The sequence below is a fragment of the Plutella xylostella genome, chromosome 30, assembly GCF_932276165.1.
Source record: "Plutella xylostella chromosome 30, ilPluXylo3.1, whole genome shotgun sequence".
Classification (NCBI taxonomy): Eukaryota; Metazoa; Arthropoda; class Insecta; order Lepidoptera; family Plutellidae; genus Plutella; species Plutella xylostella.
Window position 1 is genome coordinate 2780040 of NC_064010.1, and position 25413 is coordinate 2805452.

The 25413-nt window shown below is 38.9% G+C and overlaps 2 protein-coding genes across 2 annotated transcripts in view; one reads left to right on the forward strand and one right to left on the reverse strand.

Annotated features, from left to right (window-relative positions):
• The window catches only part of LOC105381494, a 63256-nt gene that overhangs the window by 24278 nt on the left and 13565 nt on the right, over positions 1-25413 (reverse strand). The window lies entirely within an intron of this gene.
• Positions 1-25413, forward strand: part of LOC105395561 — a 44399-nt gene that overhangs the window by 14816 nt on the left and 4170 nt on the right. The window contains exons 2-16 of the mRNA XM_048632159.1: positions 15952-16042; positions 16740-16926; positions 18259-18493; positions 18868-19033; positions 19654-19849; positions 20015-20091; positions 20387-20585; positions 21176-21311; positions 21724-21841; positions 22376-22568; positions 22993-23152; positions 23575-24124; positions 24428-24605; positions 24799-24844; positions 24940-25077. Of these exons, the coding sequence (XP_048488116.1) occupies positions 15952-16042; positions 16740-16926; positions 18259-18493; positions 18868-19033; positions 19654-19849; positions 20015-20091; positions 20387-20585; positions 21176-21311; positions 21724-21841; positions 22376-22568; positions 22993-23152; positions 23575-24124; positions 24428-24605; positions 24799-24844; positions 24940-25077 (2670 nt within the window). The remainder of the gene's footprint in view (positions 1-15951; positions 16043-16739; positions 16927-18258; positions 18494-18867; positions 19034-19653; positions 19850-20014; positions 20092-20386; positions 20586-21175; positions 21312-21723; positions 21842-22375; positions 22569-22992; positions 23153-23574; positions 24125-24427; positions 24606-24798; positions 24845-24939; positions 25078-25413) is intronic.

Consider the following 25413-nt stretch of genomic DNA (forward strand, 5'->3'; position numbering starts at 1 on the left):
GACTCATTAATATTAGTTAAAAATGAAACAGGAAGAAAACTACATGCATTGTATGAAGGTCCATATATTGTAATAGAAGATTTGGGTTGTAATGTAAAGATTCAAAAGAACAATAAATATGAAATAGTACACAAAAATAGAACAAAAATGTTTAACTCATAATTAATTTTAAGAATAATCATTTAGAGTTAGAAAAAAGTAATCATGTAACCTATAATATACTTTTTTTTCTTTCACCCCCGGAGGTGAAGTGTGTATGTAACCTACGTATCTTAGTGTGTGTATTACTCATAGCCTAAGCTCTATGTCTACCCTTATTTGGACACTTAATAAACGTCACTCGTAGAATTCGGTTGTTTCACTGATATCCTAAAGGGCCCCACTTCAAATCATACCTTGTAACAGATACCTAAACAAAACCAAGGCGGACTTATCGCTTCACGATTTCTTCCAGGCTACCTTGCTTTAATAACCTAGAGTTTCTTTCGATACAGCTGCTCTACTGAACGTAATCAATACCTTATTCGTTAGAGCTTGACGTAAAATATACTAGCCCTTATTTACTTCTAGAATAGAATCTAAATTGACTCTGATTGGACTTTCTACGTTGTTATATTTGTAGTTTTGAGTGCGATATTGTGCAAGTCGAAACACTTCGCGGTGGCACTGGTAATCGCGGCTGTAATACAATAAGTACAATGCCAAGGTCCCTTATTGTCGAATGCGCTTGCTTCACTGTTCGCATGTTTTCGTTTAGATGTACGGTCAGCTGCATAAGTAGCACTTTTGTTCCTTGTCAAACTAGCTACATAACAAACTGACAATATCTGAATAGGCAGTTAATTGTGAGCTATGTTTGTGAGTTTGACAAGGTACAAAAGTGTACAGTTATTTATGGAGCTGTGCAGCGATTACAAGATTTTCGAACCTCCGCCTCCGTTGCGTATCGTCAACTGTCACTGTCAGATGTAAGGTGAAATTTGTTAGTTCCAAAAGTGACTACGTTGGCGCTGTTTTTTTTTCACTATGTTTGTGTAGTATCGAATTGCCACGTTAGCCCGTGATAGGCCCTCAGATGGTCTAGTACAGGTCTGTTAGATTGTCGAAAACTTTAAACGTTGACATTCCATTCCACTGTACTTGTTGACTCCATGATAATTTCGAAGATGCAATTTTTTTTTTGGATTGTTAGAGTTGACAAGTGAACTCCTTCATACCTACCTCGCTATAGAAAAATCAAAAATGTACATGTCCAAGTACAATTTAATCATAATTTAGGCTGAAAACGATGTCTAATGTGACAAATTACAATAAAAACGCTATCAAATATCATCATGCTATCAAATACAGGGTAGGTACTTGTACCTATTTATTTTTGTCTTCTTTATTATATTTAACAGCAATTAGTTTTTTTAAAACGTAATTAGTGAAGTAATAATATATTTTTGAGTCATAAAATAGTCATAAATTACGTATGCTTCTTCAGAAATGCGGGTTCAAATCTCGAGCGTGCCATTTTTTGACATGATTTCTTCGCAATTGGCTAAATTGTACCTATCATTGCTCTTACGGTGATGATATACCTAGGTTTAAAATGTACTTAATCAAGATGTGTGAACCCTCCAACCCGGCTAAACCAGCGTAGTGGGAAATATTTCAAGCTTAGGAAGACAGTTTAGATAAAGGTTTCGATTGAGCCAGGTGCAGCAAGTATATAACACCCTCACTGAATATAACGTAGAATATAATATTTATTCTAACAAAATAAAAAAAAATCTGTTAAATAAAAATTTAACATCCTGTACAAAAAGTAACGCTCCACTTTTCGAACGCAGCACGCATTTTCATTTGAAATGCGGCGACGCGATTGGTCGACGCCGAGCTTTCCCGGGGGTTAGCCCCGCCCCCTACCTACAGGTTGCTACAGAAATGTTTGTTCGATATCTCGCCTCTTGTTGGTATCTAAACAAAAACAGCCTTGAATATTGTTGACGGTAAGCTTCTAGGAACACGCTAGCTTGATTCTGATTCGGTTATAGGTACAGTAAGCTGAAAAAGATAATACACAGATTCATCTTTTCTTAGCATTGATGATGATGATAATATTAATTTCATAAACATAATGACCTAATCATAAAAAGGTACATAAAGTAAATAGTAAGTCATATTCTGGGCTTTTCTGAAAGACCGCATCAAATTCAGTATTTCAGAATGATTACTGAACCAACTTAGCTCTTAAAATATGTTAACTGAAACGGCCCATATATGCCGAAGAACCGATGACCGGTGGGGTAAACGATGGTGCCCACGGACAGGCAAGCGCAGCGTGGGACGCCCTCCGACTCCGAAAGACGACGACCTTAGATAGATAGTACCTATAGATAGACGATTATTACGTTCCTTGGGAGATGTACTTTGAAAAACAGCTTAATCTAAAAACCAGCCATATATTATTATGTAGAGACGAGAGAATATACTTATTCATCTATCGAAATATTTGATGCCATGTTTAACCCAGCTCGGTAGACCAAAGAATATCCATCGCAACCCATAGATTACAATCATAATCAGTCTATACCAGTGCAGCGATCACAGAATTTGATACTATTTTCGAATCTACAATCAAAAAACACTTTTGACAGTGACAGTTGAATATACTGTTCTTTTTCCATATGTTTGTGTTGATTCGAAAATATATAGTATCGAATCCTCTCAAAGCACGCCACTGGATGCGATCTATAGCTTTGCTATAGACTACAAGTCCTACTAATGTTATAAAAATAAACTACTACTACTACTCCTTCTAATATTATAAAGGCGAAAGTTTGTGTGTTTGTAACTTTTTCACGTCAAAACGGCTGAACCGATTTTAATGCAATTTGACATGGAGTGAGCTGGCACCCTGGATTTTACACATAGGCTATTCACAAGAGAAGCTTTTTAAGGCGATGCGAAGCTCGCGGCAACAACTAGTACAAACATAATACCTAACCCAAATACCCTAGGTATCCATAGAACACCACCAACAAACTATAATCCGAACAATCCTACGGCTCCTATCGACCCAGCGGCCTATCTCCATGGCAACCGACCCGTGCTGAGTGACGTGGCCAAAACCATCCCTTCGTGAAGTCCTATTGCCTTTATAAATACCTATCCGATTTGCCAACATTTGGTCGATTTTCAGTCAAAAGCATGGACAGAAAATGCGGGTTTGAAAAACATATCGGTGATTTTTCAATGGTCCGATTAAACCATTAAACTATGTGGGGAATAATTCTGATGCTGTGGCATCAAATTTTTACTTGTACACTCACGAGAGTCACAAGCAATGGAAACATGTCAGTGATACATGCAACGTTAATGGCAAGTGGATTAGTTTTCATTGCTCTTGAGTGCAATAGTAGAACTAAATTAGTTACTTTGGATTCCAATTTTTTCGAATAAATTTTCCCTGAAAATACATAATGCTACTAAGTACGGTGGCCTGCGCCTAAAGTATACAGGTGGAGTTTTTAAAATAGCGATCTCAAGCTCACATGCTGCTCAAGCACATCCACATGAACACCACTGCTACACACATCACACACAACACGTCCCGAATTTATAACAGATGTAGCTGGTCCCTTAATCATCAGGGATCGCTATATTAAAAACTCCGCCTGTATACTTTTAGGCGCAGGCCTCCGTACATAATAATATGCAAACATGTCTCCAAAGTAATTTACCTGTTAATTAATTAATTAATAAAAAAAGATTATCTATCAGACGATGACATTCTAGGTGGGACAGGTAGGTATAGTCAGTGAAAAAGTTTATTAATTGAAACTGTAATAGAACAATAATACCGAGGGTTAGTCCCACGACCGCTGTAATCCGTACATCCGGCTGTCCGTTTGTAGCTACGTCACGTCACGCAGATTTTTTTAAGTACTATAATAATTATTAAGTAAAATAGTAGAGCTTTTATATATAAAAACTTAGGTATGTAATGTAGCAAGTACAAGTTAATTTTCAAGATTAACCAGATGACAACATACCAATGAATAAAGTCACAAATACTCAAAATGTGTGTTCGCTGTAATGTGTGTTTTTTTTCTGTATGTTACTCAAAATAAGAGTTCAGTGGTACCTACAAGTGGGATGTTACGGTCGGGTAGAGGATTCTTTTGCACTGACACGCCGTCTAGTTTGTATTAAAATGTCGTTGGGATTGACCAGTCAGATTAGCGTTAGACGCTGACTGCCTAAGGCCCGGGTCTCCTATTTACTCCGTAGGTCGCGTCAAGTGTCACCGCCGTAGGCCGCGTCACGATGCTCACTACGTCTACGCGCCAACGTCGGCGTGTGAGGGAGACCGCATCAGTACATTTCTATAGTGAGCATCGTGGCGCGGCCTACGGCGTGACGCTGGACGCGATCTACGGCGTAAATAGGAGACCCGGGCCTAAGGTAGAGTAGGTCCAGATATATTTATAGATATTGGACAAGTGAAGTACCTCAGTGCACCCTTTCGTGAATCCCAGAACTGAAGATAAATGAAGTTCAACAAAGATAACAATAAAGAATAAGTAGGTTACATAACCAGGTATCTATTTTATTTATATTCAGAATTTATCTTAACGTATTTTTTATTACCAATAAATTAGTACGTTGAAAGATTTAATGGACATTCATTAAAATGTATTTCTTTTGTTATAATGACACCGCAAAACATTATTTATTATTGATATGAATAGTGTGTACAGATTGATTAGTATAAAAAGAATTTATATCAATAGGGCTAGGCCTAAAACCCTTCCTTCATTGGAAGGAGACCCGTGCCCCAGCAGTGGGGACGTGATGGGTCGTGATGATATCAATAGGGTAACCGAGTTCTCCAGTAGAGACCACGAAGAGTCAAACGTAGAGTGGGACGCCCTCCGGCCCGCTAGATAGACGACGTTAAACAGGTGTACCGTAGTGGCAGGATGAGAAAGGCCGAGTACAGAGAGTTGTGGTGCTGCTTGGGAGAGGCCTATGTCCAGCAGTGGATAGTCACGGGCTGATGATGATGATGATGATGAAGGGTGTAGCGTGAATAGGGGTGTTATATGTTTTATTCTGGTACTTACCTACTCATAAGCTGTATCACTGTAACATTTTATTGAAATCAGTTCAGTAATTTTTATGCGTACACTGACAGACACTCACTTTCGCCAATACTTAGGTACTTAAATAAGTATATTTTTTTTGTTTACATCAGTCGGCTCCATAATGCGTAATTATTACTAATTGCTTTAGCGTGTTAATAGTAACAAAACGTTTACAATAAAATGTCGTCAACGATCAATGACTACCCCTAATAATAACGAGGTAAACATGTTGAACAGTATTCCAACTTAAGGTACGCGTCCACCTTTCGGCATTTCTATTCTATTCTGAGAGGGTGGCGAGGTTCCTGTACGTGGCTCTCTCGAGTGGAACCTTTGTACATATTATTATCCCCTTGATTTCAGCTCAGCCAGCCTAGCTCCCGGCATCGTACGCAACGGACGCATCGCATTCAGTATACTTTGTATAGAAATTTACACTCCATAATACATTTATGACAATCCGTTTGTTCCGATACGTACGAACCCGATAGGTCACAAATGCTCACATCTCGCATCAGGGTTGCTTCAGTTCCGTCACAGATCCGGCGCAGTTCAGTGACAGGGAAAAATATTCTTTCATACATTCTCTATCTATATGGACGTATTCACTCATACATATGCCAGTGACAGCACTGAAGCAACACTGACTTGAGTTGGACCACTGTTTTAGACAATTCTACTTCACTATATTTTACCTGTTTAGTAATTGCCACCGTGTGAACTGATCAAGGTGTCATTTATACCCCTCCACTAATTTTGCCTTTTGTTTGTGAGTAATTTTTCATAATTGCTTGATAGGATTTACTTATAATAATTATTATTAAATTTTGATTATAAAAGCAGTTACGAATCATTGGGTTTTATTTTTCGATAAAACCCGATCGTTTTATACACGAGAATGAGAGAGGACGAGAATTTATTTTAAGTAGGTGTAATTACAATTATAAAACATAAAATTATAACTGTGCTACCACAAAAAACTTTAAACACTGTTTAACTAGTGTTTAAAACGAAATTTGACAGATGTTGTAGGCGTTTGACAGCGCTAAACATCTATTAAATACTGTCTAAGTTTTTGTGGTAAGGCCCTATACCTTTAATTTTGCCTTAATAATGCAGCCTTGAGTCTAAGGAAGGTAGGTATTTTTTCACGAGCAAAATCTTTTTTGATGTTGGCACTAAGACTTGTTTCTGTTGCAAAGTTACCTTTTTCTGAATAAACAGAGTCTTGCAAAAAGGGTATACTAAGCCGAAACCTACATGTGCAGTATGTTATATCTAAGCCCAAAAAAAAAATCAAAATTTCAAAATTCGCGAAAAAAAAAAACATTTTCTATAGAGTATAGAAACTTTGTTGGCCACGTGACTTTTTACTATGGAGAATGAATATTTTTTCTCGCGAATTTTTAAATTCTGATTTCATTTTCGGGCTTACATGTATATAACATGCTGCACCTGTAGGTTTCGGCGTAGTATACTCTTTTTGCAACAACCTGTAAACTAATATAGTTATATACATATTTCATAATCTTTTATGATGAAGTTATGTTTATGTAGTTGGTTTAAGTGGTAGATACAGTCATTCGTAGTTCAGAAAGAGTATTATTATTATTATTATTTGATACTTTATTGCACAAATATGAAATATAAGTGTACAAAAGGTGGTACAAGTATTAAGAAGTATTAAGAAAGAGTATTTTGACGTAGCTAAGATAAAATACAAAAAAATATATGAGATAATCCAGCGCCTATCCCGTCCTATACATACAATAGTTATCCTGCCACATACACACAATAAAACCATTATACATAATAGGTGTATGCTGATAACTTTATAGATATATATACTCTATGTTTTTAAGTCGGTTAATAAATCCATTTCCTAACATAATATCAACTTCACACGTGGCTAAAAGAGTGACTTACCGTTTTTTTTACCAAATGTACATTAGTATAGTGAACTACAGGCAGCTGCCTTTATTTCACGGCTGACCAGCGACGATCGCCACCTGATAGCACCCTGTATATCACACACATCAGCTACGATTATTAATACGAACTAGATAGAGTTTCAGTGCAAGAGAAACGTCTCGATAAATAACACCCCACTTATAGTGGATTAGTTTATTCATTAGTACAATTATATGTACATTGGTGCGGCGGCGGCCTCCAAGATACATAGGAGACGGCACTAGAAGAAGAAGAAATGGTTCAATGGGTGTCATTAGGTTGAACTTGAAACGGTTTGACAGTGAACAAACTCAGATAGATTTTCTTTTGTTTTTGTATGTGACACATCATCTTACTCGTATATTGTTATTCTAAGCACATCATGCAGTATGTCCGACTTTACTTTACTCGGTTCACTAGTCAACCATATTGGCCGGTTGTATTAATAATTTTGTTGAAGTTTAACTGTTAGTTAAACCCACCTACCCGCCGTGGACCAGCGTGGTGGGAAATGGTCCAAGCTTAGGAAGGCAGTTTAGACCTTGGGGATATGCACAACGGTTCCACTCGAGAGAGCCAGGTGGAGGTACTTCTCCTCCTACAAAGAATAGAATAGAATTAGTTTTCCCAAATGGACCACAGGACTACGCAGCGCGCACAGCGCAGTGGTTAGTGACTCTGACTACTGTGCCGAAGGTCCCGGGTTCGATATCCACCCGATCTGGTCTTGTGTGTTAACTAAATGTTTGTGTGTAATAATACTAATTATACTTAAAAATAATTTATTTATTTAAATTGACAACTTAGGCCCAATGTGTTAAAGTAACAATGTTCTTATACTATGTTAGTAATATCTTCAAGTCAACTGCCACGCGTGGGATAGTAACTATTTTTGCCCCTAATCTGACTTGGCAGACTGGTCTATCATTTAAAAAGGGGACACACTTTAAGTACTTATTTCCAATGTTTTGTCACCAATAACTACTCAGCTAGAATTTCAACTTAAATCTTCTCAGCTTTGATTTTTTTTTCTACTTTAATACCACTTTTACGTGTAGAAACAAATTGTTAAATCCACAATAGTCTTAAAGGTTTATACTAAAACTATCTTTTACGGCACAATATTCAAATAGGCAACCTGTCCCCAAAAATATCCACCCTGAAAAATGCGTTAAATGGCTATCTATTTCCCCCTTTTTCATGCTAGCGAAATGGCGAACGCTGATTGGTCAGCAATACTCCCGAAACCACCAATGTTTTTTCAAGAAAACCGTGAAAAGTTAAATATGTCCGTCTCGCTCCAACGCGAAGGTGTTCTAATAGCTGTCTCTTTCGCACGCAAGGGGTGACTGTGGCCGAATAGCGTGGTTTGTCAGTGCCTTCTAAGTTTAAATTGTTGACGGACGTTTATCGAACAAATACTTTTTTTCATCTAGCAATAAAATTATTTGTCTATGCTTTCCGGCCAGTGACAATATGCCCAAAAATTTGCGTGACTAGACTATCAATGATGAAGTGTTATAAAAGTGTTTAAAAAAACTAGAAAAATGTATCTTTGATCTAATTAGATTTAGTGTAATTGTCAGATCTAAAATTAACGAGACTGGGCGGTTCGTTAACCAAGATAATTTAACTGTGAAATGTGAATTAAAGTGCAATTAAGTTTTTTTTTATATAATACGAGTCATCAAAAATCAGGCCGACTCTATTATTAGATAAAATGGCCGAAATTTAAAACTAAAGTAAAAAACAACAGACCAAACTCCAGATTCAAAAATTTCGTTATGTGTCATCGAGGGTTTACACTGGATGCCACGTAAATTGGGACACTCCTAAAGATGTTTTTGTATAAAATCTAAAATGGAATACACGTGGCATAGCATGGAGGACTCAGGGGGACAAGATTCAAATACAAGAAATAACAACAACCGCAGCCAAATCAGAAATCAAGGTAATTACTTTCATCAGAAGATTTTTATATAAAGTAGGAACAATATCCACCAAAAAATATAGCTGCATTGCATTACATACACATAGAGGTGATGAGATGAGATAGAGGAGATGGGTACGGGTGGGATATACAATGTACTGCCGACTAGAAGTTCACTGCAAAGTTCTACTCTGTGTGTATAGAAATTTATAAATGGCTCTTCATTTCTATAAATTTACTACATAGTAAAATAAAAAAAAATAAGGTTTTAATTATAATAATCTACAAGAAGACCTATGGTCCTGAAGAACGTTTAACATAGGTGAGAACTGTCGTACCAAACCAACACGAAATCAAATTAGCATAAAACACCTATTATGTTTACGATTGAGGCAATGAATAAACAAAGTAATCCATGTTATTCAATGCTAATGATCTATCATAGCACGATTAGCACTATAGCAAAAACGAATAATCCAGGAACGCATCTGTTAAATGCAATGTTCACATGCGATTTCATCGGAAACTAATAGTAAAAAAACAGCATTACTTAAAAAAAACGTATAGGTATAAAGTGTCCACTTTCCTTGTCAGCCAGTATATCAACTAATTATATGAAACCCATCTGTCAAATGGAGCGAGGCAAACGTTGTTTCGTTCCAACTTTGAATTTGACCGGTTGGTTTTTTTCTTCATGATGGCTTCGATGGCCAGTGCCGCGGAAATATTATTAAGTATCGAGTATAAAATTTATGTACAATCCTAATCCTAACAAATATTATAAATGCGAATGTAACTGTGTCTGTCTGTCTGTTACTCTTTCACGCCAAAACTAATGAACGGATTTGAATGAAATTTGGTATACAGATGTTCTAGACCCTGAGAAAAAACATAGGCTACTTTTTATCGCGGAATTCCCACGGGTTTTTTTTTTAAAGTCGAAGCGAAGCTCGCGGGTTCAGCTAGTACATACATAAAGATGATTTGATCAGATTGGTTAGTAGAATCTGAAGTACTTAGGTATATCGTAATCGTATTTTCCTCGACTTCGGTGCAGTTTCATCTGTGTAAAGCAGGGATGCACAGACTTATCAAGACTAGGGGCCACTCGGCCAAATTTTGAACTGATGGCGGGCCGCCGGAAGTATAGGTAATTAAAGACAATGAAGAATTGATATTAATGTTAAAATTGAAAATTATTAAATTATTTTGAAACGTGGCACTGCATGTGCATAGTGTTTTATACTTACCTAATCTTTTTTTATTGATTTGGCTTAAATTTACACGAAAAACTGCTTCCAACAATTCGTTTGCTAGGTGGTTTCGATTTTTTTGTCGATTTACTATTGAAAAGTTTTTTGTTCACATATATAGGTAGGTTCGGTACAACCAAATAAACTGGCACATTTTTATCAATGCAGCGTTAAAGTTCAGTTTTTTTTCTTTCGTTGAATTTGTTGCGTAAGTCTTGGTCGTTTTGAATGTCGATAATTTCTAACTGCATTGATCAGGATTTTTAAGTTCCTGGACATTCCTTTGCTTTTCTACCAGAAAAATTCTAAGGGGCCGTCCATTAATCACATGAGGCTCAAAGGGGGGGGAGGGGGGTACTGAAAACCTCAGGAAACATCACGAGGGGGGAGGGGGGGTTCTCGTTAGACATCACGTGTATTAATTTTTTGTCAAAAATTAGGTATTTCTGAACCGATATTTTGGACGGCGCAAAAATTTTAACGATTTGCCTTTACATAGACTTCCAAAAAAATACACGTGATTCAGGGGGGGGGAGGGGGGGTTGATCCCAAACCTCACCAAATATCACCAGGGGGGAGGGGGGTCAAAAAATGAGAAAAACGACCTCACGTGATTAATGGACGGCCCCTAATTTCTTCTACTTACGAGTATTAAATTTAGAAATTGTTCCAGCGTCAATACACTACTTAGCCACCTTATTTCTGTATAATTCAATAAATCTCTAAGTATATTCGCTTTGATGTCATCGAGGAATTGTTTGAATTGCCTGTGATTAATTACTTTACGAACATACTTTTTTAGAATTAAATATTTTTCAAATGTATGAGAGTATTATTTTTGCTGTCGGCGGGCCACCAGTATTAGACCGGCGGGCCGCATGCGGCCCGCGGGCCGCGGTCTGTGCATCCATGGTGTAAAGTCATGTAAACCAAAATGCATCCCAAATAGAGAATATCAAGAATAAGAATATAAGGTGTTATATTTTTATTATTTTAACTTTAAGTAAACCACTGAAAAAGACAAAATGTATTTGCTATATTTCTCTCTTTATTTACATGACTTTATGCCCTTCGCGAGCAATTAAATAGTTCACAATTTCAGTTAATAATATGCTGATGTGCTGTTTAAAGTACTTCTTTATTGCCGATTCACTAAGCTAGCCTTTTTCGCTTAGGAGTAATTTTTTCATAGGTCGTGAGTGTAGATGGACTGTGAGGTAGGTACTCTAGGTACCCAAAAGAAGAGTTCGTCTCATATGTCTCAGCCAAGCCTGTTGTAGGTTTGAAATTGACTGAAAGAGGCGCAATTTCGATTGCGCAACAAATACTAGAGATTAATTAGGCAAAAATCTATTTCTCATTACCAACACATTTAAGTCAGATACACAAAAATACGCATTCCTATGTATAGAACATAGAAACACCGTTCTATTCTATTCTATTATCTGTGGGGCTGCACCTGGCACTCTCGAATGGAACCTTTGTGCATAAAATCCCCAAGGTCTAAACTGCCTATACAGGGTGTTGCAAAATTGGTATACTAAGCCGAAACCTACATGTTCAGCATGTTATATCTAAGCCCGAAACTGAAATCAGATTTTGGAAATTCGCGAAAAAAAATTTTTTTTTCCATAGTATTCCCTTTTTGCAACACCCTGTATAGAAACGTATTTTCAAACACACCCTACTGGCAGCTGAAAAGTAAAAAAAACATCTGGTTCTATTCCAAATTCAAAATATTCAAAATCGCGTCACGCTTGACCAGTTCCCGTGCGGCCCACCTGTTTGGACCCTTTTGTGAAACGTTTAATGACAAATCACGCGGTTCACTGAGCAAGCCTATTAACTTGCATTAATAGGGGTGATTTACCCCTTCACACACGAGGGTTGGAAAATTTACCGCGAAAGGTTGGTGGTGCTTAATATTATCGTATATTTAAAAAAAATAGTAACATTTATGTATACTGCAATTTCTTAGACTTTAAATAAAAGGTAAACAATCTATATAATAATATATATTTTAAAAATATTTAATGAATACCTTTTGTGAATAGGTTTGTAATTATAAGTTGGTATTTTTAAGTACCTATTTCTTTGTAGTGTTTTAAATTTATGCATAGTCACTTTGTAACTTTTTGTAGTAAAACTGCTCTGCGTAACCATGTTTTGTTTACGTGTAAACTAAATGTATAAACATATTAATAAAAACTTTATTTCAAAAAGTGTTAATTATGTATTTTAACTTTGATGCATCCATCTGCTTCCTATGTTTGCTTATAATTAATAATAAAGTAATAAAATATATAATTTTATTATTGATGAATTATCTGAACTGTAAATTTTATTTATCTATGTATAAAATATCAGCTAACCTGTTCCCATCTCTACTCCATGTAATGTTTGCTAATTTGTAAACGATAGCCGGGTGACGCGGTGGGGGCGAGCTAACGTGTCCAAGTTGGAAAGGACTGATTTAGGGGAGCTTTGATTGGTTACGTACATACAATTATGTCTTTAGTAGCATTTGCTATGGTAAATAAGGTGGTGTTTGTAAATAGGGGGAAATCTTTGAAAACCCAAGCATATCGTATAGAGATCGCTATAAGCGATAAGACCGCCTTTTGTACACTAATTAAGTTGTAATGTAAAATGGTTAATAATTTCTTGGTGTACAAATAAAGAGTACTCAGTATTCAAATATGGGCACATGGTGTCCTTGTTATCCAAAAAATAGTAACAAAACAACTTTTGTTATAGGTACGAAACATTAGTGATAGAATGCATACCACTTAAATTTCCCATGTTACCATCTTCTCATAATAATCTACATGATATACTTAAATCGCTCACAAAATAAAATTAATTATAATTTAGATATACTCGTACCTATATCGTTATTACAAAAACAGAAACGACAAAAATATTTCAAACAAAGTATTGTTATCACCAAAATCATTTCCTCCATACAAAAGAGTTCAACGCAGTTACGTGTTGAAAGTTCTGTTGTGCTAATTCAGCGGTATTCGTCTGATTTTGGTGTTTAAAAATGCTTTATAAACACTTTTATCAAACAATTTCTTTTAAAATACTAATGTTAAACTATGAAAATTGTATTCATAACCTTTTAATTGTATTTTTTTTTGACAAATCAAGTCAGTTTATGTAAATATGTAGTAGGTAAATAATTTGATTTGAATAAACATTTACTTCATTTTCAAATTGAATTTTTGCCGTTGCCGTTGCCGTTTTTACTGCAGGCCACTGCTGGTTTTTGTTTCTGTTGCAGAGTAGCGTTATCCGAGTCAATTTGCATCCACCTGTCTAAAAATGCCTATTAATTTGCCTCTACCATTATCATTTACTATTATTTATGTACTATGTTATTTAATAAATAATGTTTCAAGCATCTTTTCCTGAAACTCCCCAGTATGACAATCATCCCGTCACGTCTTCTCCTTTCACTCTCGGTGATATATGCCGTTCTGTGATTATCTCGGAGTCGTTGACTCGCGCGGTGACGACGCCATCTTGAGGGTTCCGCGGGCTGCGAAGCTAAACCATGATGCCAATGAACGGCGGCGGCGGTGGTAGCTCAGTCGGGTAGGCGCCCGCTTCTCACGCCAGAGATGCGGGTTCGAATACCGGCGATGAATGTTCAAATATCCTATTAAACGTTTTAAAAAAATGAGGCTATTTGGTGTCTGCATTTTATAAGTGGAACTGTTTCTTTGCCCGTGAGTGTATTATAATAATGAGTTCTTTGGATTTATGTAGAATGTACGTACACCATTGCTCTTACGGTGAAGGAAAGCATCGTGATGAAACCTGGTTGGTGGGTTCACATATAGGTATATGTGATTGTGATGTGAACCCACCAACCCGCAGTGGACCAGCGTGGTGGGAAATGGTCCCAGCTTAGGAAGGCTTATAATAAACCTTATGACTAAAATTCTGTACTTACCTTTCCTCCTATCCGGATTTTATTTACGTACCTACCTAAGTATTTTCATATAGTTTACTCAACGAAAAAATTCGTTAAGAAGTTATTATAAAAAATAATAATTTTGTTATTGACGATGGTGGCTGATCTGAAATTATCTATTTTTCGATTGTATTTGTCTACATCATTGACTTATATTTGGTCTATATACTTGTATCTACGGAACCTCAACCCTCTGGACCAGATAACAGTGCTGGCCGCATGTCTCGTCTATTATCGTGATGCAATCTGTGCGCTAAACGTATAATACTTAATTAATTCCAAACGTTTTATTTTCTAAACCGTCGCATTCGTATAGTTTAGATCAGTCACGCTTCTAGAGTTAAGTAGAATAGCAAGCACATAGTGTGGACGGCTGTTTAAATGTACTTTTATTTTGTGGTCTGGTTTATTGAAATCTGATTGATTTTTGTATTTGAAATGATTTCAGTGACAGTGGTATAACAGTTTTGGACATTAATCTTGGATACTGGCATCGTTTTAAACATTTATCATGTTTTAGTGTGTTAAAAAAGTGTCTTATGAGTTATGGTAGTTATTATTATGTGGTTATAAGTCCGTTGTATTGAGCAGAATTTGAAATAAACTTACTTATAGTTGTGGGTAACATAAGATGGGATTGCAAAGCCAGGTACGATCTCTGTGGATAAGAAGTTTTAGTAATATGTCCTTTTTCTGGTTTTAAACTAGTACCAAATCCCTAAAAGCTCTCTTTGACAGGCTAGAAGTTCTTTTAAATAGAACTCAAAATAAAGGTACCTATGGCTCCCAAAGTTCAAGCGGGCATACATTTCTATTGATTTTGTTGTTGTTGCTGTCCTATGGTACCCCAGTGGTACAGAGGGCCTTTACAAGCGTGCGCCACGCCGTTCTGGCCTCAGCAACTACTCTGGCCTCCGTCCAGCTCAGGCCTTGCGCTCGCAGCTCGCCATCCACTATTTTCTATTGATTTTAGTAGACTATTGACTTAATAACATATGTGTGTTTTTTTCTTGTTATGTTAGCTTAATGTAAGCAATCTACTGGTGCTCCACTCATACGATTAGTCTCTTTCTTCTTATTAACATAAGTACGTAATTATGCTCAAGACTGTAATCTCCGAAGGGGTTGCCAGAGGTGACTCGCAAGCAAGTCATTTTACGCACATTTGTACTGAGGTAATAGGTGGCGAGCCGTAGGTATCGCCGTTTTTGAATGAGTACAATGCACTTAGGGTACACATGTACGAGTAGAATCTAGATGTGCAGGTTTCCTCGCGATGTTTGCCTTCACCGTAAGAGCGAAGGTATACATTGTACTTAAATTCCAAAGAACTCATTGGTGAATATCAGAGCCGGGATTCGAACCCGCATCTGTAGCGTGAGAAGCGGGCGCTTACCCGACTGAGCTACCACCGCTCTCGATTCCGATTAGTCTCATTCTTCTCATTAAATTATGAATTATTAAGTGACTTATTCTATTATTAATGCTGTACACCTTACTACCTATAATTCCTGTACCTCCTGCGGGTTGACTGGCAGAAAATGATTTTAGCAACAAGTCCACCATCTGATACGGCTACGGCGACTGCTGCTGGTTTGGGTTGCGTCTTAGATGTGAAATGGCTGATATAGCCAATCTTCTTGTACAATAAAGAGTTAAATAAATAAATAAAGGTTATTAACCCTGCCCCCCTGCCCCCAGGTCCGGGGCTGATCGACGAGCTGGAGGCGTTCATGGCGCCGACGGGCGAGGGCTGCGGGTTCCCGCCGCCGCCCGACTCACGGCGCATCGGGTATGTGTTGTACATTCACTTACTTCAATTTGTGATAATATTAAAAATATGCAAGATGTCCCAAAAGGGAAAAAATCATCAGGCAATGCGCCGTGTTTTTTATTTATTATTTAAATTGTCGGAACGATGTTAAGTACCTATAATAGTATCATTCACAATAATCCAAATAATCCAATAAACAATAATATCCGAATGATACCTACCTCGTATGATAACGAGTTGCTGCATAAACATTAAAAACTTAGTAATATAGTAATATCACTTTACTCGCCGGATGGAGGGTGCAAAATCTGCGATGACACAACTTTATTTGTATGCACCATTTGCCATTTGATCGACTGTTGTGATCACAAACCAAATGTTGTCACTGAATCTATTCAAATAAATAAAATTACCTAACTGATTCACTAGCTCTTTACACTAAAAACCCTTGTAGAAACATTCCATTTCTTTATTTACGTGTAATTTTGGTTGGTACCGTAAGTTATTAGTTTAGCCACGGGTGTAAGTGTAAACGTCCAGTGAAAAGGACTTATACCGAGTTACAGAAAGGAACTGTAAGCTATGTCGGCATTAAATTTATTGCTGCCTTGCTTTTGACAGTATACAGACATAAATGTAATGCTCACATGCTTCATATTCCTTTCTGCAACTCAAGATAAGTGCTCCTATTACAATAATTATTATTTCCCACCAGAAGCCACCAGCTCCCAGAAAGCCCTCCCGACTCAGGGTCAGAGAACCCCTACTCGCCCGAGCTGACGACACAGGCGCTAGCCCCAGAGTACCTGCTGGTGCACGATCCCCTGCCCGCCCACGAGCTGATGCAGGGCGGCGGGTTCATGTACGAGGAGCGGCTGGGCGACGTCAACGTGTTGCCGCAGGTATGGTGTTTTAATTGCGTCTTTTGGTTGTGGCTCTATGCCGTGTGTGACTAACACGGTAAAATCTGGCAGTTACGGTGGATTTAGGGACACACAAAGCTTTGAAGTAGAAAAAAAGGCTGAAGGAATCTCGCTGACTAAAAAATTAGGCACAACAATGACGGTGACATGAGAGTGTGTGAGTGCGTAGGTGCGACGTGATTGGCGCGCGGCGGCGGACTGACTCACTTTGACTGTGAATGTGTGTGTGTCGGGCTCTTCGTAACAATGAAATCGACTTACTTAGGGTGCCTCAGTTTTTAGTTAGCGAGCTTCCTTCCACCTTTTTTCTACTTTGATGCAAGAAGTGGCAAGAACCCTATGACAGCTGTCAAATCCATGCATTTTACCTATCACTCGTTGGAATCCGTCAATGAACCGTCCCAGGGCTCTCGCTATACCCCCCGCCTGGCTCGGAGCTACTCGCCCGAGCTGGCGACGCAGGCGCTGGCCCCGGAGTACCTGCTGGTGCACAACCCCCTGCCCGCCCACGAGCTGGTGCAGGGCGGCGGGTTCATGTATGAAGAGCGGCTGGGCGATGGTGTTGTGTTGCCTCAGGTATGGATTGTTCTAAGGGTATTGGAGACCTGTTACCACGAGCGTCCATCATCAGCCAATAATCATCCACTGCTGGACATAAGCCTCTCGTAAGGAGCGCCACAACACACGGTCCTCGGCCTTCCTCATCCAACCACTACCGGCTACCCGCCTAAGGTCGTCAGTCCAGCGGGCAGGAGGGCGGGCACGAGCGACCATTAGCAATTAACAACGTCAAATATGACGTTATTCGTATGGACCTGACTGATGTTTAACAGGCAAGCGATTGTTTATTGCTTATTTGAGGTAGTACGGTAGCTGTCTCTCTCGAATGGAACCTCTGTTTATATCCCCTCAATGTTTAGTGGTCAAGCATGATGATTTGACCACCACGCTCGTCTACTGCGGGTTGGTGGGCTTATTAGAAGTATGTGAAGGTTTCCAAATGTTTTTCCTCACCGTAAAAGCGGGTGGTATAATTATGTAGCTACTTATTTTGCTGGTCATTGACGAGTCCACGTTATTCTATGCTCCTGTCTTGGTACATGTCAGGATTTTAACTAACCGCTATCCTGCTCCAATATATCAAACCATCATCATACCAATCGTCGTGTACCGTCTAGGTACAATATATCACCAGCTACCGATCAGTCTTAAGTTTTTAATAGCGTAAGCGAATTTATATCAAAAGGGTCCCATCCAACCTTTAGTGTCCACGTTTCTACAACATCCCTAACCACCAAACTCAAATTCCAGGACCCAAATCTAGCAGACCTAGGCCTACGCCCGGTGCGCCACGACCTCGGCCTCACGGACATCACCTACACCCGGTACAATCAGCTGGGAGAGCTGGAGCAAGGGATTATGAACCCTCAGCTGGTGACAATAGGGCACGAGCCGCTCACCCCAGTGTACACGAACTTGCAAGAGCCGAGTGTGAAGAAGAGGAAACACTCGCAAGATGTGAACTCGCAAGTCAAGTGTGAACCAGGTGCGTATTTTAGCTTATATTGAAAGGTAGAAAATTCTAGGGCGATTTTTTTTGTAATGATTTCAAACTCCGAAATTTTATTGTGATTATCAATGCTTTCACATCAAGAAAAGCTTTTTTATATCGATAACAATAGATAAATTCAATCCAATAAAGATGATTCTCATCATCAGCCCTCTATCGCTCTCCAATCGTACGCCAATTTTTTGGTGCTTTCCCGTTTTTGTATACAGTTTCTCCGCAACCTTGCTGATTTCATCAAATTAGTCAGGAATTCATAATATCTTCACAAATTTTCGTGATATCCTAAAGAACCCGTTGGAGACAACCCTTAAAAAATCACACTTCATCATCACTACCTCCTCTACCCCCAGCAGTCCTCTCGCCAGACAGCCTGTCCCCCCCCTGCGCCCCCCGCGCGGCCCCGCCCTCAGTGGACGGGTCGGAGGCAGGAGACGAGGCGCCGTTCCAGTGCATACGCTTCGCAACGTTCCAGCAGGGCTGCTGGCACGCGCTTTATGACCAGAACTTGAAGCCTTTGTGAGTATCCTACTCAATATTATAAACCCGAAAGTTTGTGAGTATGTCTGTGTGTATGTTTGTTACGTGTTCACGTAAAACGGCTGAACCGATTTTAATGAAATTATATAGAGTTAGCCGACACCCTGGATTAACACTTAGGCTACTTTTTATCGCGGAATTCCCACGGGAAAACTTTTTAAGCGAAGCAAAGATCGGATAAAATCAGATTTGACATAGAACAGGAGGACTTTCGGATGATTTCAAGCTTCATCTAACAGCTTGAAGGAAACTAGCTGACGTACCACTAAACACGCCGTGCATTGGCCTTTAGTCAGAAAAGCTCTATAAAAGACTGATAGTAAGATTTCCAGGTAACCTTACGATGGAAAAGATGATTATAATACGTTAAAATTATTTATACACTCCGGTCCTTGGACCTTAGATAGGTAACCGGTAGTAGCTGGATGAGGAAGGCTTGGACAAGAAGAATGTTTTGTGCTCCTTGGGAGAGCCCAATGTCCAGCAGTATCACTTAGTTTTATCATCGGCATGATAAAACTAAGTGATATTTCACCTTGTCTAATAATTCTCAAAATTTCTAAGAGACTGATGAATCTAAATTTGATATCCGTTCGCAGACAAGCCCCATCCTACGTAGTGGGTGCCGACAAAGGGTTCAACTTCTCCCAGATAGACGAGGCCTTCGTCTGCCAGAAGAAGAACCACTTCCAGGTGACCTGTCAGCTGCAGATGGCTGGGGACGCGCATTATGTGAAGACCGCTGAGGGGTTCAAGAAGATTAGCAGCTTCTTCTTGCATTTTTATGGGGTTAAGGTAAGAGTCTGCTCGTTTGGTCTGGTTTGGTCAAGGAACATAAGTTACGTAATGGGTTTGATCACTGACCAATGACATGTTTTGTCGATGGTAAAGTTTTCACGTTTCTGATATACCTATAATTATTATCATGTTTGGACTGACAGTTTACTTCCTGGGTTTTAGGCTGAGGATCCATCACAAGAAGTGAGAGTAGAACAAAGTCAATCGGACCGAACAAAGAAGCCCTTCCACCCAGTACCGTAAGTATCTTTTCTGGTATCTTCAACAGCATATACGTACCTATACTACTGCAAACGTATTTTATTATCACTCTTTCCTTTCTTAGCTCTAGGATTTGTCACCGTGGTAAAAGCTAACCAGTCAGAACCGCGTCAGTTGCTTATCACTACATATAAACCTTAACCATGAAACATTGAATTGATTCTGTTCAATAGGAGGTTTTCTGACAGCTCATAAAAAAGAACCCAATCATAGATGGCGCTAGTAAAACCTCTAATTGACTAATACAGGCCACTAATGCCACTTCTATTCCAGTGTGGAGCTCCGTCGCGAAGGCACAAAAGTGACCGTGGGCCGTTTACACTTCGCCGAGACGACCAACAACAACATGCGCAAGAAGGGGCGCCCCAACCCGGACCAGAGGCACTTCCAGCTGGTGGTGGCTCTCCGGGCGCACTGCCAGCACCAGGAGTTCATGATCGCCGCGTCGGCTAGTGATAGGATTATTGTCAGGGTGAGTTGAGTATTCAGTAAAATACGTGTACATTTTATATTATATTTGGTAATTATTATTAAGTGACTTGTTTTAATTTTGTAGTAATAGTGTTGTTTTTTTTTTGCACACCTTATAATAAAATTTTCTTGCACCTCCTGTGGGTTGCCTGGTAGAAAATGCTTGTAGCATTAAGTCCACCCTTTGTACACTTATTTTTGTATTTGTGCAATAAAGGATTAAATAAATAAATAAATATGTACATTGTCAGGTGACGATCACAAGATTTATGTAGACTATATAGGGTTTGTCACCATGCATGCTGAAATGATTGACAGTAGACAGTAGCGTCAGTAACGGTCCGCCGGGCGTACATAAGGAACAGTTGTTATGTCACTCGAGGCTCCTTCCGTGAGCTGTTCCTTGCCCAATACTCGTGTTATTAACTTCCAAGAATCATCTGATAACTTGCACTGCTACCGCACTGCAACTGCTTTTGGCGTGCCAGAGCCATTAATTGTCTGAGCTGTTTTACGAATATATATTCTGTACTTCGTACTTTATACCGTACGCCTCGCATACATCTTACGAAATGCTCATTAAATTCACAGGCATCGAACCCGGGTCAGTTCGAGTCAGACTGCACGGAGAACTGGTGGCAGCGCGGCGCGTCCGACAACAGCGTGCACTTCCACGGCCGCGTCGGCATCAACACTGACCGCCCCGACGAGTCCTGTGTCATCAATGGTAAGAAAAATTATGATAGTATGATTCATGGCAGGAAGAAATTGCTTTTGGGCAATGAGCACGCCTTTGTATACGTTATAAATGTTTTTTTTTATTTGTAACTTTGTTTTTTTCTTTTATGATTGCTGGTGTATATGTACAATAAAGTGTTTATAAATAAGTGAAGCTTGTGATGTTGTAATGGGTGTGATCATTGCAACATCGCAAGGATCACAATCACAACCCATCTATGAAATCTCCGTGTTCTTGTGTTGAAATTAATTATGAATAAAATCAGTTCAAAGATAAACCCTTGGGGTATACCATGGCGAGTTTTCGCAGATTTTACATTTTCTTCCTATTTAGTTGGTAGGTAGTGCAATCAATAACTAATCCAGTGTTTACATGCTTATTCACATTTTGCCATCAACAGGAAACCTGAAAGTAATGGGACATATCGTGCACCCGTCGGATGCCCGAGCCAAGCACAACATTGAAGAGTTGGACACGGCGCAGCAACTCAAGAATGTACAGAGCATACGCGTTGTCAAGTAAGATATACTTTGTTTACCTTAAAATATAACTACAATGAGTAAAATTAATATGTCAGTACCTACTGATATAGGTAGATGTAGAGCACGTTGTTTTTATAAATAACTATTTAGAACGTTAAATGCTCCTATCATCACGACCCAATACGTCCCCACTGCTGGGGCACGGGTCTCCTTCCAATGAAGGAAGGGTTTAGGCCTAGTCCACCACGCTGGCCAAGTGCGGGTTGGTGGACCCCAACACAAGCAAGCTTGTCCTGAGAGAGTTGTCGGGTAAGTGGGCAACCCGACTGTCAGATGTTTTCAAACCGCCCGAAGGCCTCTGACTAGGCTTAACGACTGCTGCCGAAGCAGCAACCGGCTCCTATGACAGCATGAAATTCTTAGCGGGCAATACTCCAAAAAGTTTTCCATAACTGTGGTAGCTTCTAGGTACATTATAATTATTTTACACCTCACACTCTTGTGATCATTTTGCATATTTTATTTCTTTAAAGGACTATAAACATCTTAATTTATTTTCTTAATTCCCAGATTCAACTACGACCCCTCATTCGCGGAGCACTCCGGTCTCCTCGGCTTCGACCCGACCAGCCCCACGCCCTCGCAGGACACCGGTGTCATCGCACAGGAGGTGCGCCGCGTCATTCCCGAGGCCGTGAAGGAGGCTGGTGACGTCACGCTGCCTAATGGGGACACTATACCGAAGTTCCTTGTTGTTAATAAGGTTAGTAGCCTTGACAGTATTAACAGAGCATCAGGAACAAAGTTGTTGAATTTTGAAATTTGGAACGTATAATTTATTTATTTATTTATTTATTTATTTATTTATTATAAAAACAATAATGCTTAACAGCTATGGCCAACACGCGATTATTGCTAGGTAGTACAACAATTATGTATTTACAAAATAGAATTTAGCATTCAACAAATACAATTAAAATTATACAAAAAGAAACATAAAATACAACATTAAAAAAAAACAGAATCATAATAAGAGTAAGAGTGGTCCAAGAACAGATCCCTGAGGAACACCTTACAAAACAATGAACCAATGCTGCAGCGCCACACACTCTGTCCTCGATTAACCTCATCCATCCCCGGTTGGAATTAGGAAAGCTTTAATCCAAAACAAAATCTACACCACCCAGGATCGTATCTTCATGGAGAACATTGGTGCCGTCAAAGAACTGTGCAAGATGACCGGCAACCTGGAGTCCAGGATCGACCAGCTCGAGAGGATCAACAAGAAACTGTGCAGAATTACTACACTGCAGCGGCGAGACAGCGCGCGCTCTAGTATTAGTAATGGTAAGATACCTTTTTACTATTTACTATTCTAATATTTAACCCCCGGGCTCACTCGATTGGAACATTTTGAGCATAATAATATCCCTTAAGGTCTTAAGTCCCTTGCCTAGATTGGGCCTTTGCCACTACACTTCTCCACTTCAGATTGATATGTATAGAGGTTTTATAGATGGGCAAAGTTTATCACCTCAGTCACATTTACTAAAATAAGTAGCTTCTGTAATCTAGAATGTATGATGTATAGGTATAGATGATGATGCTGATGAAAATTCGTCTAGATGTTCAATTTTACCGTGACTTCTTTATTACTTTTACACTTAATCATTTAGGTATAGGTAGTTCAATTTCATCCTAGTCTAAAATAGAATACAACTTATTGCCTCACTGAATACCTTATTGACTAATAACATTTTTCATTATAGACTCAAGATTCTCCGGCCTATCCAACACATCCAAATCACTGTACAGTGACGGAAACATCTCCATAGAACAAATACGTGACATCGCGCGCAACATCCGGCGACACGAGTGTTGCCACAAACTCAGCCATAACTCCCCTAAATACACCCGGAAACAGTGCAAGAGTTGCCATCAAAGTAGCACTTACACGAAATTCGGGAAACACTACAACTCTAACAAGACAAGCAATTGCGTCAGATACAACAAGCATGAAAGCAAGACAACGGATCATGTTTGCTCGTTGGATTATCCTAATGCACCTGTCTATGTTGATAGTCTTGACTCCAAGACGGTAAAGAGTTGTGCAGCGACTGAGGATAACCACTACAGTACAATCACAAAGAAGAAGGACAATTGTCTATGGGTCCGCAGTTCGGAGAGTGATAATTTCTGCGGTAGTTCGCTACCGTTCTGCTGCAGACGGAAAGACAGGACGTATGGAGACTCCGAGTTGATCTCGAATAAATTTCTGCAGATCGTTATAACGATTCTCATCTTTATCATGGCCGTATGGTAAGTATTTACTCTTTTATTATTATTTTCTAGAAAATCTTTCTCTATGTTTTCGATAACCGCAACCTCTTTATCAATCTTTTATTATTCATTCGAGATAATTGTATCCTTCTCCACTCTAATATCTTTAATCGACATCATGATCAAACAATAATCATCCACTACTTTACATAGGCCTCTATCAAGGAGCGATACATTATTTAAATCCCCTGACTTCTAAGTACCTCATCCAACATGCTTAATATAAACAAAGACTTATTGACTCAATATCTTCCAGTCAACTCATGATCTCTCTATCCACAGTCTAGTGGTGATGTCGGCACTCTACTTCAGAGAGCACCAGGAGCTCATATCCATGAAGGAGATCCGGATGCACGACAAGTTCAGTCAGTACGCGAGCTACGGGAAGTTTCCGAATGTACACACGACGCCGCCGCACCGGGCCACGGCCAGCCCGGATGTGCACCAGAACCAGATACAGGTCAGTGTATACAGGGTGTTGGAAAAGCGACTTTAGACCAGATTTAATGCAACTGCTGGCAAATATTGACACAGTTACAAAAATTGTTTTTATTTAATAATCGCTCTTGTTTTTTTCTATGCAATAGGTATCTCTACAATGAACTCTTTTGTTGTGTTCTTATTTAATTTCTATTAAATTAATTATGTTTCAGTATTCAAAACATTCACAACATGCAACAGCAAAGAAAGTAGCAAAAGGTACGTCGCCCCTCTTATTTATTCTGATAATGTTATTTCACCTTTACATACCATAATAATATAGATAGTTTTATTTCTTATATCTTATTCAACAGAAAAAGGCACGCACAAAACGACAGCTGAATACGTAACCACGCCATCTGTTGTGTCTGAGCCGTACTCTCTACCCACACTCTCCACTATACCCGTCACTGCACTGCACGCCTCAAAGAACTACGTCAAACAAGTGCTACGTAAGTTTCCGATTCTTATAGGTAATAACAGGAATTAATAACTAATATAGACATATCACTTTCCTTAGAATTCAAAACAACAAAAAATACTTAAAAATACAACATAACACGTTCTTTTTTGAAGTGAGTAAAATATACTTTGATTATAATATTACACTGCCGGGCAATGAAATAGTTCCACCCACAAAATGCCGACAAACACCTTAATATCTCCTAAGATGGCTAGCTTCATGAATTAAAAAGTTTAATGAAATATAGTTCATTATGCAAACATTTTTAAATGCAAACTCTTTTTAATAGTGTTATTTTCGAAGCCATGGATAAAAAAAGATAAGA